The 19,350-nt window shown below is 36.8% G+C and overlaps 1 protein-coding gene across 1 annotated transcript in view; it reads right to left on the reverse strand.

Moving 5' to 3' along the window:
- The window catches only part of YEATS2 (YEATS domain containing 2), a 111,269-nt gene that overhangs the window by 45,893 nt on the left and 46,026 nt on the right, over nt 1-19,350 (reverse strand). Inside the window, exons 7-10 of the mRNA XM_040621523.1 lie at nt 15,255-15,416; nt 11,672-11,783; nt 6,937-6,981; nt 4,371-4,551 (exon numbers count right to left, since the gene is read on the reverse strand). Of these exons, the coding sequence (XP_040477457.1) occupies nt 4,371-4,551; nt 6,937-6,981; nt 11,672-11,783; nt 15,255-15,416 (500 nt within the window). The remainder of the gene's footprint in view (nt 1-4,370; nt 4,552-6,936; nt 6,982-11,671; nt 11,784-15,254; nt 15,417-19,350) is intronic.

The raw sequence follows: 19,350 nt of genomic DNA on the forward strand, positions 1-19,350 counted from the left end.
GAAAGAGTTTTATATCTTATACGTATAGGTCACAGAAATGATTTAATTATACGCTTATATACTTACTAAATGAAAAAATGCCATAGTCAAAATACATTTGTTGATTAACCTTTTTTAAATTAATTTATTTATTTGGGGGGAGGGGCAGAAGGAGAGGGAGAGAGGGAATCTCAAGCAGACTCCCTGCTGAGCACAAGGAGCCTGATGCGGGGCTCAATCCCAGGACCGTGAGATCATGACCTAAATGGAACTCAAGAGCAGGATGCTTAACCAACTGAGACACCCAGGCGCCCTGATGGTGAATCTTATATTGGTTTTTTGGTTTTGTTGTTGTTTTTTTAAAGTAGGTTCCATGCTCAGCGTGGAGCCCAAAAAAGGGCTCGAGCCAAGGACCCTGAGATCAAGACCTGAGCTGAGATCAAGAGTCGGATGCTTAACAAACTGAGAAACCCAGGCGCCCCTTATATTGTATTCTTAATTCCAGTACAGTTAACATAAGAGTGTTGTATTAGTTTCAGGTGTATAACACAGTGATTCAACAACTAATACATGACTCAATGCTCATCACAAGTGTATTCTTAATCCCCTTCACCTATTTCACCCATTCCCCTGCCCACCTCCTCTTTGGTAACCATCAGTTTATTCTCTACAGTTAAGAGTCTGTTCTTTTGTTAGTTTGATTTGTAAACTCCACATATGAGTAAAATCATACGGTATTTGTCTTTTTCTGACTTATTTCATTTAGAATTATACTCTCTAGATCCATCCATGTTACTGCAAATGGCAAGATTCATTTTTTGTGGCTTAGTAATATTCCATTGTGTGTGTGTGTATGCGTGTGTGTGTGTATACACATATATCATCTGTCAGTGTACACCTGGGCTACTTCCACAATTTGGCTATTGTAAATAATGCTGCAATGAACACAGGGGTGTGTGTACCTTTTCGAATTCATGTTTTTGTATTCTCTGGGTAAATACCCAGTATTAGAATTACTGTATCATACATGTAATACATCTATTTTTAATTTTTTAGGAATCTGCACACTGTGTTCCACAGTGGCTGCACCAGTTTGCATTCTCACCCACAGTACACAAGGGTTCCCTTTTCTCCACATCCTCATCAACACTTGCTCTTCCTTCTGTTTCTGATTTTAGCCATTCTGACAGGTGTGAGGTGATATCTCATTGTGGTTTTGATTTGTCTTTCCCTGATGATGGGTGATGTGGAACAACTTTTCATGCATCTCTTGGCCATCTGTATGTCTTTTTTAGAGAAATGTCTGTTCATGTCTTCTGCCTATTTTTTTAGTTGGATTATTTATTTTTTGGTGTTGAGTTGTAGAAGGTCTTCATATATTTTGGATCTGTCATTTGCAAATATCTTCCCCCATTCAGTAGGCTGTCTTTTAGTTCTGTTGATTGTTTCCCTTGCTGTGCAGAAGCTTTTTGTTTTGCTGTAGTCCCAGGAGTTTGTTTTTGTTTTTGTTTCCCTTGCCTTGGGAGACATATCTAGAAAAGTGTTGCTACTGTCGACGTCACAGAAATTATTGCCTGGAATCTCTTCTAGGATTTTTATGGTTCAGGTTTCACATTTAGATCCTTAACCCATTTTGAATTTATTTTTGTGTATGGTGTAAGACAGTGGCCCAGTTTTATACTTTCGCATGTTGCTGTTCCGTTTTCCCAACACCATTTGCTGAAAAGACTTTTTCCCATTGCATTTTCCTGCCTCCTTTACCAGAGATTAATTGACCATATAAGCATGGGTTTATTTTTGGGTTTTCTATTCTGTTCCATTGATCTACATGTCTTTTTTTGTGCCAGTACCATACCATACTGCTTTGATTACTCCAGCTTTGTAGTATTATCTTACAATCTGGGATTGTGATACCTCCAGTTTTATTTTTCTTTTTCAAGACTTCGGCTATTTTTTTTTTTTTTTTTTTTTTTTAAGATTTATCTTATTTATGGAGTGCCTGGGTGGCTGAGTCAGTTAAGTGCCTGAGTCTTGATTTTGGCTCAGGTCATGATCTCAGGGTCATGGGATCGAGCTCTGTATCAGACTCCGAGCTAAGCGAGGAGTCTGCTTGAGATTCTCTCTTTGCCTGCGCCCTTCCCCCGACTCACATTCACACAAGGCCCCTCTAAAATGAATGAATGAATGAATGAATAAATAAATAAGGTAGTCTAAAAAAGACAGGATTTATTTTACTTATTTTAGAGAGAGAGAGAGAGCAGGAGGACAGGAAAGGGAGACATAAGGTAGTCTAAAAAAGAAAAGATTTACCTTACTTGAGAGACAGAGAGAGAGAGAGAGAGAGAGAGAGCAGGAGGACAGGAGAGGGAGACAGAATCCCAAGCAGATCTACTGAGCATGGAGCGTGACATAGGGATTGATCCCACTACCCTGAGACCACGACCCAACCCAAAACCAAGAGTCAGATGCTCAACCGATTACACCACCTGGTGCCCCTTAGGGTCATTTGTGGTTCCATATAAATTTAAAGATCATTTGTTCTAGTCTGTGAAAAATGCTGTTTTAATTTTGATAAGGATTGCATTAAATCTGTGGATTGCTTTGAGTAGCCTGGACATGTTAACAATATTTGTTGTTCCAATCCATGAGTATGGAATATCTTTCCATTTGTTTGTGTCACCTTCAATCTCTTTCATCAATGTTTTATGGTTTTCAGAGTATAAGTCTTTCACCTCCTTGATTAAGTTTATTCCTAGGTATTTTATTCTTTTTGGTGCAACTGTAAATGTGATTGTTTTCTGAATTTCTCTTTCTGCTGCTTCATTATTAGTATATAGAAATGCAACAGATTTCCTGACATTACTAAAATTCATTTATCAATTCTAGTAGTTTTTTGGTGGCATTTTTAGAGTTTTCTATATATAGTATCATGTCATCTGCAAACAGTGACAGTTTTACTTCCTCCTTACCAATCTGGATGCTTTTTATTTCTTTTTCTTGTCTAACTGCTTTGGCTGGGACTTCCAGTACTTTGTTGATGAAAGTGGTGAGAGTGGACATCCTTGTCTTGTTCTTGACCTTAGGGGAAACTGATTATGATGTTAGTTGTGAATTTTTCATATATAGCCTTTATTATGTCAAGGTATATTCCTTTAAACCTACTTTGTTGAAGGTTTTCATCAGGATTGGTGTACTTTGTCAAGTGCTTTTTCTGCATCTACTGAAATGATCATATGGCTTTTATCCTTTGTTATTGATGTGACCTATCATGCTGATTGATTTTTGAATACCAAACCATTCTTGCATTCCAGGAATAAATCCCATTTGATCATGGTGATTTTTTTTTAATTTATTGTTGGATTCAGTTAGCTACTATTTCGTTGAGGATTTTTACATCTACATTCATCAGAAATATTGGCCTGTAGTTCCCTTTTTTTTGTAGTATCTTTATCCGGTTTCAATATCAGGGTAACACTGGCCTCAGAGAATGAATTAGGAAGCATTCCTTCCTCTTCTATTTTTTTAGAATAATTTGAGAATAGGTATTAACTCTTCTTTAAATGTTTGGTAGAATTCCACCTGTGAAACCATTTGGTCCTGGACTTTTGTTTGTTGGGAGGCTTTTGTTTTCGTTTTTTAGATTTAATTATTTATTTTAGAGAGCGAGAATCTCAAGCAAACTCCCTGCTGAGCATGGTGCCTGATGTGGGGCTTGATCCCACGACCCTGAGATCACAACCTGAGCCAAAACAAAGAGTCAGATGCTCAACCAACTGAGGCACCCAGGCACCCCAGGAGTTTTGTTTGTACAGATTCAATTTCATTGCTGGTAATCAGTCTGTTCAAATTTTCTATTTCTTCCTGATTCAGTTTTGGGAGGCTATATGTTTTTAGGAATTTATCCATTTTGTCTAGGTTGTCCAATTTGTTGGCATATAATTTTTCACAATATTCTCATAATTCTTTGTATTTCTGTGGTGTCAGTCGTTATATTGTATTTTAAATAAGATTAGATACTTTACATTCAGTTTCTTGTTCACACTAGGGACCAAACCAAAAAGTCTTCCTGTAACATGTTAGAAAAAAAACCATTAGGATCATCAAAAAAAATAAACATTTAATGCCTTTTTGTGAATTTAATGTTCTATAAAATGTCAGTAGAATGTCATGAAAAAAATCTTCTAAGAAGAATAAAGATTTGACTACTTTCATAGTTGGACTATATAGTAGAGGCAGGATGCCTACTTATGGAAAATTTATTTTCCATACACTCTTCAATCTTTATAGGCAGCAGTTCAAAATCATATTATGCAAATGAGAGAAAGGAATGCCCCAGAGTGACTCCTCTGTACAAGGAAAAATTCATTTCCATACAAGGAAAAATATATTACCTTTCTCCACACATGTATCAGGTACTGGCTCATGTGACTGCTTTATCGGTGAGGAAGCTTTCACTGGGGCTGGAATGGTCAAAGGCAAAGATGGTGGGGCATCAGAGATGTCTGACTCGGAGGACTGAGGATGAATGGAGTCTTCTCCAAGAGAGTGTCGGTGGAGCTCAACATCCACTACCTACACAGTCGGGCAACAATTGGGCTCATGAATCCGTCATCCATGTCACAGAAACCCCCAAACCTGTCCAAGAACGTGGCACTCCAAGAGATGAGACAAATGATTTCTAATCATACTTCAAAGGCAATTTCAATCTAAGAACTAAAGGATTTACCCCAGAATGTAATCTAGTTTGGTTTAACAGATAGATAACTCAGTGAAACCAATCATATAACTGGGGCCTTTCCACCTGCTGCTTCTATGCCTTAGAACACTACCCCCCCCCCAATCTTTGGATGACTCTTTCTCATCATTAGGTCTCAATCAAATGTCACTTTCTCAGAGACGCCATCTCTAACCAACCTAGCTAAGGCAACTCCCTTGTCCCCCACCTACTCTCTTCTTTATAGCACTGATTTTAAGTGAAGTTTGTTCATTTGCTTTTGTTTACTACATACTTTCTCCCCATTTTCAACACAACCAAGAATACAACTCCTTAAAAGCAATAGCTATCTTATTCATCTCTGTATCCCCAGTACCAGGACCAGTGTCTAGTATACGGTATATGCTCAATAAATATCTTTTGATACAACACAGCATACTTCCCTAAACAGAATAAGTTTTAACTAGCTAATTCTCACTATAACGGCTATTGCTGATTTATCATGAATACAAAAAAAAAAAAAAAAAGTGGGAGGAGGAGTATGGGGAAGGAAAACAAAGTTGGAGGTCTCATTTCCTGACTTCAAAACTGATTATTACAAAACTATAGTAATCAAAATGGTGTGGCACTGGCATCGAGAAGACATACAGGCTACTGGAATAAAATAGCCCCTCAAATATGTATATGGTAAAATTATTTTTGACCAGGGTGCCAGGACCACTGGGAAAAGCAGTCTTTTCAACAGATGGTGCTGGGGAAAACTGGGTACCCACATGCATTAGAATGAAGGTGGATCTTTACCTTACACCATTTATAAAAATTAACTCAAAATGGATCAAAGACCCAAACATAAGACCTAAAACAATAAAACTCTTAGAAGGAAATATAGGGCAAAATTTCATGAGGGTGAATTTGGCAATGACTTCTTGGATACGACACTAAAAGCATAGGCAACCAAAGAAAAAATACATAAACTGGACTACGTCAAAATTAAAAACTTCTGTGTATCAAAGGACATAATCAGCAGAGTGAAAAGGCAACCCACGAATGATCTGATAAGAGATGAATATCAAGAATATAAAGAGAACTCCGAAAACTCAACAACAAAAACCCAAACACATGATTCACGATGGACAAAGGATATGACAAGATATTTCTCCAAAGAAGATTCACAAACAGCCAATAAACATATGAAAAGATACTCGACATCAATAATCATTAGGGAAATGCATAACCAAAACCACAATGAAATACCACCTCACACTCATTAGTTTGGCTACTATCAAAAAAATAGAGAACAGTAAGTGTTGACAAAGGTGTGGGGAAACTGGAACTCCTGTGCACGGTTTGGAGGAATGTAAAATGGTGCAGCTGCTGTGGAAATAGCGTGGCAGTCCCTCAAAAATTAAAGATAGAGCTACCATGGGGCACCTGGCTGGCTTAGTTGGTAGAGTGTGCGACTCTTGATCTTGGGATCGTGGGTTCAAGCCCCCCACTGGATGTAGAGATTACTTCAAAAAAAAAAAAATAGAGCTACTGTATGATCCAGCAATTCCACTTTCTTGGGTATACACCTAAAAGAACTGAAAACACAGACTCAAACGGATACCTGTACATCCATGTTGTTAGCAGGATTATTCACAATAGCCAAAAGATGCAAACAACTCAAGTGTTCATTAACAGATAAATAAACAAAATGTGGTCTATACATACAATGGAGTATTATTCAGCCTTTTTTAGGAAGGAAGTTCTGATGCATGCTACAACATGGATGAACCTTGAGAGCATTATGCTAAGCAAAATATACCAACCCCCCCCCAAAAAAAACCCCACAACACCAAAAAAACCCCCACACTGTATAATTCTACTTATATGGTACCTAGAGTAGTCAAAAATTCATAGAGATAGAAAGTAGAAGGGTGGCTATCAGGGGCTGAAGGGAGAGGGGAATGGAAGTTATTGTAAATGGGTACCATTTCAATTTTCCAAGATGAAAAAGTTCTAGAGATGGATGCTAGCAATAGCTGCACAAAAATGTGAATATATTCAATACCTCTTAACTATACAATTAAAAATTGTTAAAATGGTAAATTGATAAAATGGTGCATTTTATCTTTTTTTTTATTAAAAAGGGGAAAATAAACTTTTTAAAAAAATTAAGCACTCATTTTTTTTCCTAATTAAAAATGAAGATCTATTTTCATTCTACTTATTCCCAAATAATACTGGAGGAAAAAACCTACCGTCTCTGCTCCAAGAGTCTGCAAGCCAGTGTAAGTTCTATCCAGCTATTGAAAGACAAAAGAAGAGAATAAAGTTTCACTGAGCTTACTTATAAATCTTAGGATACAATCTCATCTAAAACCCCTTTAACCACAAGTCTTCAGAACATAGAATCCACTTCTTCATAATATAAACTATCAATTCATCGCTTAAATAAAAACCCTCTTACTTGAGGTGGAATGAGTAAAATTAATAAAAACAACCTCAAATATATAGGTATTGTACTTTTAATATAAACTATACAGTTCTAAAAACATACTAAGGACAATCTAACAATGGAGGAAGTTTTATACAAAAAGGTATTTACTACAGCATTATCTACAGCCACAAACTGAAAATGTGAACATCCAGCAACAGAGGACTGCTTAAGTAAATCTTCTTTTTTTTTTAAGATTTTATTTATTTATTTGAGAGACAGAGAGAGGGAGAGCACAGAGAGAGAAGCGGACTCCCCACTGAGCAGGGAGCCCAATGTGGAGCTCAATCCCAGGACCCTGAGATCATGACCTGAGTAGAAGGCAGACACTTAACCGACTGAGCCACCCAAGCACCCCTTAAGTAAATCTTGAACCATCAATTTTAAAGTATTACACAAGCACTTAAATGTTTACAAAGACGATGTAAAAAATATTTTTAAAAGACAGGCTACGATAGTACCTGGCTGGCTCAGTCGGTAGAACATATGACTCTTGATCTTGGGGTTGTAGGTTTGAGCCCCACGTAGGGTAGACAGATTACTTTAAAAAATGAAATCTTTTTTTTTTTAGGGGTACCTGAGTGGCTTAGTCAGTTAAACGTCCGACTCTTGATTTTGGCTCAGGTCATAATCTCAGGGTTTTGAGATCAAGCCCTGGAGTCGGGCTCCACACTGGGCACGTAGCCTGCCTAAGATTCTCTCTCTCCCTCTCAAAAAAACAACAAAAAAACCTCCAATAAGTAAAAAAAAATTTTCAATCTTTTTTTTTTTTAAAAAAGAGAGTGGCTATAAAAATACACATATAGTGTGATGACATAATTATATACAGCCATTTAAAAAAAATGAAATCTTGCCATTTGCAACAATGGATGGAGCCAGAGGCTATTGTGATAACTGAATTCAGTCAGAAAAAGACAAATTCTCATATGTAGAATCTAAAAAACAAAACACACAAAAAACAAAAACCAGAAACAGATCTATAAACACACAGAACTGGTAGCTGCCAGAGAGGACAGGGTAGGGTGTTGGGCAAAATAAGTGAAGGGGATTAAGAGGTACAAACTTCCAGTCATATAATAAATAAGTCACAGGGATGAAAAGTACAGAAAACAACTTGTTATTTGACAGCATTTTTGCTTTGTTTGAAGCAATAAACCATTCTCAAAAAGAAAAAAAAAAAGGATCTGTGGAGCTTATCAATATAAACATTACACAGGGGCACCTGGATAGCTCAGCTGGTTAAGCAACGGACTCTTGATTTTGGCTCAGCTCGTGATCTCAGGGTCTTGAGATCAAGCTCAAGTCTGGCTCCTTGCTCAGCAGGGAGTCTGCTTGAAATTCTCTCTCCCTCTCCCCACCCCCACCCCCACCAGCTCATGCTCCCTCCCCTTCTCCCTCCCTCCTCTCCGTCTCTCAAAAATAAATAAATAAATCTTTTTTTTTTTAAATAAACATTACACAGTAAGATTAACAGGGAAAAACTATTAAGTTGGGTAAAAAGGAAAGATGATTTACTAATCAGTAAAGAGAAAACTCTAAGACTTGCAATAAATAGATTTCAAGTCTGGCTGAGCTCCTTAGCAGCCAACACAGACATGACAACTCAGTCATGAGATCTAGCTTCATAACAGAAAGACAATGCCAGGGGGATTCATACTAGTTCCGTGGAAGAGATCTAGTTTTAATACTTAAACCTTAGCCAACAATATGACTATTAAAAGGATGTGGGCAATTTCAGGCTATATTTCCATACTCTTCAGAGCATGGAAATAATAGTCTCTCCGTAATGTGCACTGGCTTACGTATCATTCTTGGGACCACACTTTAAGAGAGATATTGATAAAGGAGAACTGTTATCAAAATGGCAAGAGGAATTAGAAAGCACAGCATACAAGGAATTTTACAAGAATAGGTTCTGCCTGGAGATGATTTAAGGAAAGACATGAAGGCTGTCATTAAACATTTTTAGGGTTCTTATAAAACAAAACAAAGTCCTGTCCTGTGCTACTCCAGAAATCAAACTAGCACAAATAAGATCAAGGAAAAAAAAAAAAAAGCACAGTTTCAGTTAAATTTATTAAAGAACCTTCCAGAAGTTTATTTACTAAACAGATAAATGGTTGTTTTGGGAATTACTATGCTCCATGGTGATGGCTGATCATGAATGCACGACGTAGGGATTTCATACATTCTGGGAACTTTAAATTGTACATACTTCTAACACTTCAGTATTCAATATTCAATATAATTATACAGCATCAAATACAGATTAAGTATTTCAGCATTTCAGAATACTGAGAGGTCACTATGGGCTTAAATCATCAGGAAAAGTACATAGGAACTTGAAGAATGGAAAGAATTCAAACAGGCATTTTAGGAGGGCAAGAGCATAAAAAAAAGACACAAGAGAAGAAGGCCCAAAGCACTTCTGGGACATGAGTAAGTGACCTGGCTGGAGTAGTACATTCATGCAGGGGATTAGTGCGAGATAATTTAGGGCAAGTGTGTTGAGTCAAACCGTGAAAAGCCCTGAACAGTAGGCAGGGAAGTCTGAACTTGAGTAAAGGGAATTCAGAAAGGTTTCTCAGAGAGGAACAGCATAATGGTTCTATTTCAGGAATACTAATTGGATGGTGGTGTGCAGAATGGACTGAGGGTAAAGAAGACAGATTAGAATGAAAGAAGCTCATCAGGAGACAGTGGAATAAATGGCCTAAGCAAGAGTGGGAAGGGCAAAGAGTAAGGAAGATGATGAAGAAAGAGTAATAGTTAGCAACTGAACAGATATTTAGAACAAAGAGGCAAGAATCCAAGATGGCTCTCAGAGTTAACACAGAAAGAACAGGCAAATGAATACTCCAGTACCAACAAAGATCACATAAGTACAACACAGGTGTCTAAGGCCTCAAGGCCAACCAACACATAACAAACAGTAAAATTAAGTTTTCCAGAAAAGCTAGTAAGAAAGCTTAAATACTGTCATTTTTAAAACAGTGTGCCTCGGGGTGCCTGGCGCGCTCAGCCAGCAGAGCATGTGGCTCTTGATCTCAGGATCATGAGTTCAAGCCCCACGCTGGGTGTAGAGATTGCTTAAATAAATACACTTGAAAAAATAAAAAAATAAAACATAAAAAACTGTCTCAATCTTCCACCAGGCACTCTAAGTGATATGGACAAATAATAATATGAGAACTATGTAAACAATTCCTTTTATTTTAGAAATTAGGGCTGGGCCCAGTGTGATATAAGATGGTATGTGCAGTGCTTAATATAAGATAAAAGGAAAGCGAATTATTTTAGACCTTCCTCTAATTAAGCAGGACCATATCCTGCCCCTCTGAACAAAGTGGCTGCATATTCTTTAGTTTGTTCCAGTTCTTTTCTGAGGTCATAAAGCCATCTAGTCTTAGAGGAATCTCTAAAAAAACAACTTCAACACAAAGTTGAGCAGCGCCGTCTATTACCAATGGAGGGCAAATTTCAGCCTTAAGGTTGAAAGGCTGTATTGGTAGAACAAAGGGAACAAAATGGGAATTCTACAGATGTACTGAGATTCATTTAGTTCAATTTTGGGAGCCATTCATGGGAACAATGTGGTAAACCACAAAGTAAGGGTGTTTGGGGTAAGTTTAATATTAGAAATTTATCTTATGTAGATAAGATCTACATAAGACTATCTAGAGAGGAACTAGGAAAACATTTTAAAAATGGCCTTTCAATTATAAAAGTTAAACATGTTTATTATATAAAATTAGAAGGAAAAAAAAAAAAACAGACAACAAGGGTAGGAGTAGGAGAAATTGCCCACAATGTCATTACTTTAATTACTCCAACATTTTGGTGTATTTCTTTTGTGTTTTTCTCCACCTATTTAAAATCACAGTTGACTTCATACTATAACATACGGTTTTGTACTCTGTGCTTTTCACTTACTATGGCTGGTAGTTTTTCCCCATGTACAGAAAACACTTCATATTATGGCTACATAATAAACGACGTGGATATATCAATGAAGAATGTCTTAAAATACAAATCAAAAGAATTACAACTTTGTACAGTACTTTCAATTTCCTAAAACATGTTCACTTCTGTCTTTATCCTTACAAGATAAACATATCTATATCCTTATGAGATAAACAGACAAGGCTTATTATTTGCCTCATTTTACAGAAAAGTAAGATTTTGTTTTTAAAAGTTCAGTCACTTAGTCTCAGGTAACACAGTAACAGCGAGCTTTAATCAGAGATTCAAGTCTTCCCATAATCTGACCAGTTCATCTTTTTAAAGAATATACATTCTGCCATAATGCAACCCTTCCCCCAACCTTCAGAGAACAAAAGAGTGTCGTAGCAGTCTGCAGAACACAATCAAAAATCAAAAAGATTAATCCTGCTTCCACGGTCCCTGGCCACCTCTCTCAGAAGGCCTAACCCACGGCTTTAAGTAACCAGATAAAAAGAGGTACTTCACTTCGGGGTAGCAACATGTTGTTACAATACCTTCAGATTATGTATGATATCTATCCGCTTGTTCTGGCTGTCCTTAAAATGAACTTGAACTCTGACAGGAAACTCACCCCAGCCTCTTCTGGTCAGGTGAAAAGGAGGCTCTCTAGGGAAAAGCATATATTAACACATTAAGCCACAGTCACACTCTCATTCTACAGAGGAAACGTTTTCTCATACTGGGTAAGCGAGAAATTCACAGCTTCTGACAATCATTTACATTTTCTCTACTGAAGCTCAATCGATACGCTGAATTTTGCTGAAATGCTACAACAAAAATTCAACTCAAACCTACGTTAAACTTTCAGTTACTGAATACTTAGAGCTAAGAGACTTATAGTATATAATCCAATGTAATTATTTTCACAGGCAGGGAACTTAGGTGATTTGATGGATGTCACATATTAGAAGCCAGAATCCTTGACTGCTACTTGACAGACACAGGCTGTATGGTATATGTTCCCTACCCAGACACCCATATTTATTCCTCCACTCTGGCAAAAACAGAGTAAATCATAAATGCTCAATCTGAAAGTGACAATTTATTTGAAACTATTCGCCAACAGGACTTAAAAGAACATATGTTCACCATATGATCTTCCCCAAACAGTGACTATGATTTTAGTGGATAAAGGAAGAATGTGTGTGAATGCTAATTGGACTAGAGAATTTTCAGTCAAAACATAATTTGTGAAGGGAAGAAAAAGGAAAGTTGATGAAAAAAAGACTAGCAAATTGTTAATGATGTTTGGTATAGGAGGGTTCAAGTTACTCTACTTCTGAATATGTTTGGAATTTTCCATAATAAAAACATTTTAAATTTAACTGAGAGAACGTCATGTACTCAAAAATAATATGGTTTAAGTTAATGGGGGAGAGAGAATGCTTTAAAATGAAAATGTTCATTATGAATCAGTGGCTTGGAATTACTGAAATGAGAGAAGATGCCAAGATGGCAGGGAGGAAGGAACATTCAGCAGGATGTGTTTTTGCAAAAGAGAAGACATGAATTCATAAAGACAGAGTCCAAGAACACAACCTGAGAGGAATCTAACAACGGATCTGAATTATCAAGAACAGAGCCAGAGGCTACCAGGAAGGCTCAAGCCAGGAAAAATCCCTGAGTTACAAGAGTAGGCTGGAAAGGAGAAAAAGCAATAGCTATGTTCTAGACCAGAAAGAAAAGAAAGCAAAACCAGAGTGCCCTGGATGGGAGAAACCAGCTGAACACTGACTGAGTTAGTAAGAGAAGGAGCCATGATGCTGGTATAGGTTTAGACAGAAATTAAAAGACAGGCTTAGGGTCAAATGAGAAGGTCGACTTGAGATAGCCGTTTGAAAAGGCATGCAGTGGGGCCTAAAGGCATGCTGAACTTTAGAAGAATAATTAAAGTTCTACTGATGACACATTTGGTCATTTAAATTCCAATAAAGTAGAGAGTCTACATTTCGTTCTGCAATATGCATCAATTATCTTATTTGTATGCTGGATTTCTCTTAGAATGGATATAGTAAATCAGCTGTGTTCCTCAATTTATGTACAATGGCTAAACTCTAATGAATGAACAGGAAGGACTGCTGCCAGAGAAGACAAATAGCATAAAGGCCAGGAAAAAAGAACAATGGTTTTAACAGGAAATTTCTCCCTAACCATATTTTTGGAAGCAAAAAAAAAATCTAAGGCTTGGAAAAAGAGAAAATTTTTAGAATAATCATCACCATCATCATCAAGGGAACATACCCTGCCAAACAGAATACGCTATAAAGCAAAAGAATTAAAACAGTATTAATCCTGGTACATAAATAAACATTAACAGAGTCTAGCATTTGATCCATATTTATGTGGTACTTTAGCGCGTACTGAATATAAGGAAAAGATGGATCAGCTGATAAACTGATACTGGGACAACTGTCATCCACATGAAGAGGACAAAAAATCCCATTTCCAAGTATTTCACTTTCAGACCATCTATCAGTTCCTATCTTTCCAGCTCCATTCCTAATCCAACTATTCTTTGACCCACTGGAAATGCCACTTATTATCCACACCAATTTTCACTATCTCTCACTGCTCTTTATATAATTTCCTTCTCTCCTTAGCTTAGATTCTATGGTGTATCACTACCACAATAACCTCATTATAAAAGTGAGGAAACCAGTGAACTGAGAAATTAGAGTTTTGGGTGAGTTGTCTACATCCACGTCAAAGTCCTTAAGAATGACATCAAGAGGAAACATCAGGACAATAGGTGCTAAAAACAGTTTTTGAAAGAAGGGAGTAACCAGGAAATTAGTAGATGTCTGCAACAAGGAGGGTCATACAATGCTTCAAAGGAGCTAAAGGTTTTTAGGCAGAGAAAGGGAAAAGACGGTCTAGAAGCCACAAATATGTGCAAGGAAGACACCCACCCCCGACCCAATGGCACACAGTGTGAGAGAAAAAAACAACTGCCACTTGAAAGCTGTTCTCAGAAGCAGTGTTCTCAGAAGACAGCCATGTTTTATTTAAGAGTCAGGAGTGGAGGGAGTGCTCTGAAGAGAGCTGAGGATATAGGAAATTTCACTGATAATAAACCAAAACCACTTCTACAATACATTCATACAATGAATGTGTATCTGATATGTAACATCATATAAAGATGTAAAGAATACACATAAGGGATGCGTGGGTGGCACAGGTCATGATCTCACTGGTAGTGAGACGGAGCCCTGCACTGAGCTCTATGCTCAGTGTGGAGTCTGCTTGAGATCCTCACCCTCTGCCCCTCCCCCAACTCTCACACACACATTCTCTCTCTCTCTCTCAAATAAATAAATAAAATAGGGGTGCCCAGGTGGCTCAGTTGGTTAAGCATCTGACTCTTGATTTTGGCTCCGTTATGGTCTCAGGGTCTTGGGATCAAGCTCTGCATTGGGTTCTAGGCTCAGCGGGAAATCTGCTTAGGGATTCTCTCTCCCCCTCTCCTTTTGCCCCCCCCTGCTCTCGCACACTCCTGCTCTCTCTCTAAAGTAAAATTAAATAAATCTTTAAAATAAATGAATAAATTTTTTTAAAAAAAGAATACACCTGAATAAAACAAATTTCAGAATAGTATATATAATCATTCCATCTTTGTGAAATAATAACACCACCAACAACAAACAGCAACTAAACTAGGTTCATATACGTAGGGAAATATCACTAGGGTTACTTCTGAGAGGATGAGATCATGGGGAACTTTCAACATTAAATATTTCTGTAATGTTAGAATCCTATGTTTAATTCTGCTATGTTCTGATATTCATAAAAAATAAGAACACTTTTATATTTATCTGTATCTATATATAAGTTCAGCTATTTCCAGGGGGAGAAAAATCCACTAATATAATTCTGACAGGAGAAAATACTGCCTTTTCAGGGGAGACAATAATCTGCAAGAGGGAACCACAGTTAAAACTCTATTGTGACTCAAACCCAAAGCTAGTAAGTAAATTATTAATAATATAATCATTAAAGGGAATGTTCTCAAGTTAAATCACTCTTCTTCCACTTCAGTAAATCTATACTTCTTAAAGCAAATAACTCAACCGTGCTTACCTAACTTCCACAAGGTCATTTGGCTTATAGCTGGGATGAAGAAAGAACCAAACTTTCTTGACAAAATGATTAATGCTGGGTTCTCTACGAGACCCTCGGACATATACCATCCACTTGTGGGTTGACTGGTCATTTTCTTCTCTCTTATCAGGAGGTATGTACCTAAAGGAGAAAAAAGAAAGAAACCTGAATTCTTTTTTTCTTCAAAAACCCAACAGAACAATTAACTCCTACTTAAAACAAGATTAAAAATCAATTACAAGAAAACTGGGAATTCACAAATATGTGAAGATTAAACAACTCACTACTAAACAACCAATGAGTCAAACACAAAATCAAAGAGAAATAAAAAAATATCTTAAGATGAGTGAAAATGAAAAAAAAAAAAAAAGATAAGTGAAAATAGAAATACAACATACCAAAACTTAAGGAATACAGCAAGAGGTTTTAAGAAGGAAATTTATAGCAATAAATGCCTACATTAAGATCTTAATCTAACTTTATACCACAAGGAACTAGAAAAAGAACAAACTAAGCCCAAAATTAGTAGAAAAAAGGAAAGAACAAAGATGAGAGTGAAAATAAATGAAATAGAGACAAAAAGACAAAAGAAAAGATTGAAGAAACTAAAGAGCTGTTTTGCTGAAAAGATAAGCAAAACAGACAAATCTTTGCCTCGACTTAACAAGGAAAAAGAGAAAGGACCCAAGTAATAAAATTATAAATAAAGAGGACACATTACAACTAACACCACACAAATACAAAGGATCATAGAACTATGAACCACTATAGAGGCACCCAGCTGGCTCAGTCGGTAGAGCATGTACTCCACTTTTCAGGGTTGTAAGCTTGAGCCCCATGTTGGGTATAAAGATTACTTAAAAATAAAATCTTAGGGGCGCCTGGGTGACTCAGAAGGTTAAGCGTCTGCTTTCAGCTCAGGTCATGACCCCAGGGTCCTGGGATTGAGCCCCGCATGGGGCTCCCTGTTCAGCAGAGAGCTTGTTTCTCCCTCTCCTTCTGCTGCTCCCCCTGTTTGAGCTCTCTTGGTCTCTCTGTCAAATAAATAAATAAAACCTTTAAAAAAAGCTCTCTCAAAAAGAAATAATAAATAAAATCTTAAAAATAAATAAGTAAAATGCTTAAGAAAAAAACTATGAATAATTATATGCCAACAAAGTGAACAACCTAGAAGAAATGGATAAATTCCTAGAAACATACATGCTACCAAGACTGCATCATGAAGAAATAGAAAATGTGAACAGAACTATTACTAGTAAGGAGACTGAATCAGTAATCAAAGACCTCTCAACAAAGAAAATTCCAGGATCAGATGGCATAAAGGGTGATTTCTACTAAATATCTGAAGAATTGATACAAATCTTTCTCAAACTCATCCAAAAAAAATAGGAGGGAACACTTATAATAGATGTAAAAATCCCCAACAAAATATTAGCAAGCAGAATTCAACAGTACATTAAAAGGATCATATACAATGATCAGGCAGTAGTTACTCCAGGTATGCAAGGATGGTTCAACATCTGCAAAACAATCAGTGTGATCACAATAAAATGAAAGATAAAAATTGTATGATCATCTCAACAGATGTAGAAAAAGACACTTGACAAAATTCAACATCTATTCTTGATAGCTCTCAACAAACTGGGTATAGAGGGGGTATACCTCAAAATAATAAAGGCCATATATGACAAGCCCACAGCTAACATCTTAATGGTGAAAAACTGAAAGCTTTTCCTCTAAGATCAAGACCAAGACAAGGATACTCACTCTCTCCACTTTTATTCAACATAGTACTGGAAATTCTAGCCATAGCAATTAGGCAAGAAAAAGAAATGAACAGTATCCAAATTGCAAAGCAAGAAAATCCTAAAGATTCCACCCCAAAACAGTTAAAATTAATAAACAGGAATGTTTGGGTGGCTCAGTTGGTTAAGTGTCTGACTCAATTTCATCTCAGGTCATGATCTCAGGGTCCTGAAATCAAGCTCCATGTTGGGCTCCACATTCAGCAGGGAGTCTGCTTGTCCCTTTCCATCTCCCTCTGTCCTTTCCCCCCAACTCTCTCTCTAATAAATAAATAAAATCTTTAAAAAATAAATGAAAATAAAACTAATAAACAAATTCCGTAAAAGTGCAGGATATAAAGTCAACATAAAAAATGAACTGTGTTTCTAAAACTAACAGCTATCAGAAAGAAAATTAAGAAAATAATCCCATTTATAATTGCATCAAAAACAATGAAATACTTAGCAATAAACTTAACCAAGGAAGAGGAAGGCCTGCACACTGAAAACTATAAGATACTGATGAAAGAAACCGAAGAAGACACAAATAAATAAAAAATATTCCATGCTCATGGACTGGAAGAATTAATATTGTTAAAATGTCCATACTACCTAAAGCAATCTATAGATTCAGTGCAATCCCTTTCAAAATCCTAACAGCATTTTTCACAGAAAAAGAAAAAACAACCCTAAAATCTGTATGGAATCATAAATGACCCCCATATAACCTCTTTTTTGAGAAAAAAAAAAAAACAACATAGGAGGCATCATACTTCCTGATTTCAAACTATATTACAAAGCTACAGTAATAAAACAGTATGGTATTGGCATAAAAACAGACACAAATATCAACGGAACAGAAGAGAGCACAGAAATAAACCCATACATATATGATCAATTAATTTATGACAAAGCAGCTAAGATATACAATAGGGAAAGGACGGTCTCTTCAATAAATGGTTTGGGAAAACTGAACAGCTACGTGCAAAAGAATGAAAATAGACCTCTATCCTACACCACACACAAAAATAAACTCAAAACACATGAATGACTTAAAATTTAAGACCTGAAACCATAAAACTCCTAGAAGAAAACATAGAGGTAAGCTCCATGACACCGGTCTGGGAAATGACTTTTTGGATTTCACACCAAAAGCAAAGGCAACAAAAGCAAAAATAAACAAGTGAGTTTACATCAAACCAAAAAGTACACAGGAAAGGACACCACCAACAAAAGGAAAAGGCAACCTAAGGAATGAGAAAAAATATTTACAAATCACGTATCAGATAAAAGGTTAATATTCAAAATATATAAAGAATTCACACAAAGTTCAAGAGCCAAAACAAAAAACAAGCCAAAAAAAATCTGATTTAAAGACAGGCAGAGGAACTAAATATACATTTTTCCAAACAAAACATACAAATGGTCAACAGGTTCATGAAAAGGTGGTCAACATTACTAATAATGAGAAAAAATGCAAATCAAAACCACAATGAGGTATTACCTTACACCTGTGAGAATGGCTATCATCAAAAATATGAGATAACGAGTGGTGGCAAGAACATGGAGAAAAGGAACCCCTGGTGCACTACTGGTAGGAGCATAAATTGGTGCAACTATTACAGAAAATAAGAGGTTCCTCAAAAAATTAAAAACAGAATCACCCTACTGCTGTGTATATAGGCAAAGACAATGAAAATGGGTTATCAAAGTGCTATCTGCACTCCCATGTTCACAGCAGCATTATTATAATAGCCAAGATATGGAAACGTAAATGTCCATTAACAGATAAATGAATAAAGACGTGAATGGATAAAGATGTACGTACATACATATCTAGCTGACCCTCGCACAACATGGTTTTGAACTGTGCAGATCCACTTTTAATTTTTTTTTCTTTTTTAAAGTAAGCTCTACACCCAATGTGGGGCTTGACCCCCCAACCCTGAGACCAAGAGTCACATGTTCTACTGACTGAGCCAGCCAAGAGCCCCCCCCTTATGATTTTCTTAGTAACATTTTCTTTTCTCTAGCTTACTTCATTGTAAGAATACGTTATATATTATATATAACATACAAAATATGTGTTGATCAATTGTTAATGTTATCGGTAAGGCTTCCAGTCAACAGTAGGCTATTAGTAGTTAAGTTTTTAGGGAGTCGATGGGGCGCCTGGGTGGCACAGCGGTTAAGTGTCTGCCTTCGGCTCAGGGCGTGATCCCAGCGTTATGGGATCGAGCCCCACATCAGGCTCTTCCACTATGAGCCTGCTTCTTCCTCTCCCACTCCTC

Source organism: Ursus maritimus, unplaced genomic scaffold, assembly GCF_017311325.1.
Source record: "Ursus maritimus isolate PB19 unplaced genomic scaffold, ASM1731132v1 scaffold_4, whole genome shotgun sequence".
Taxonomy (NCBI): domain Eukaryota; kingdom Metazoa; phylum Chordata; class Mammalia; order Carnivora; family Ursidae; genus Ursus; species Ursus maritimus.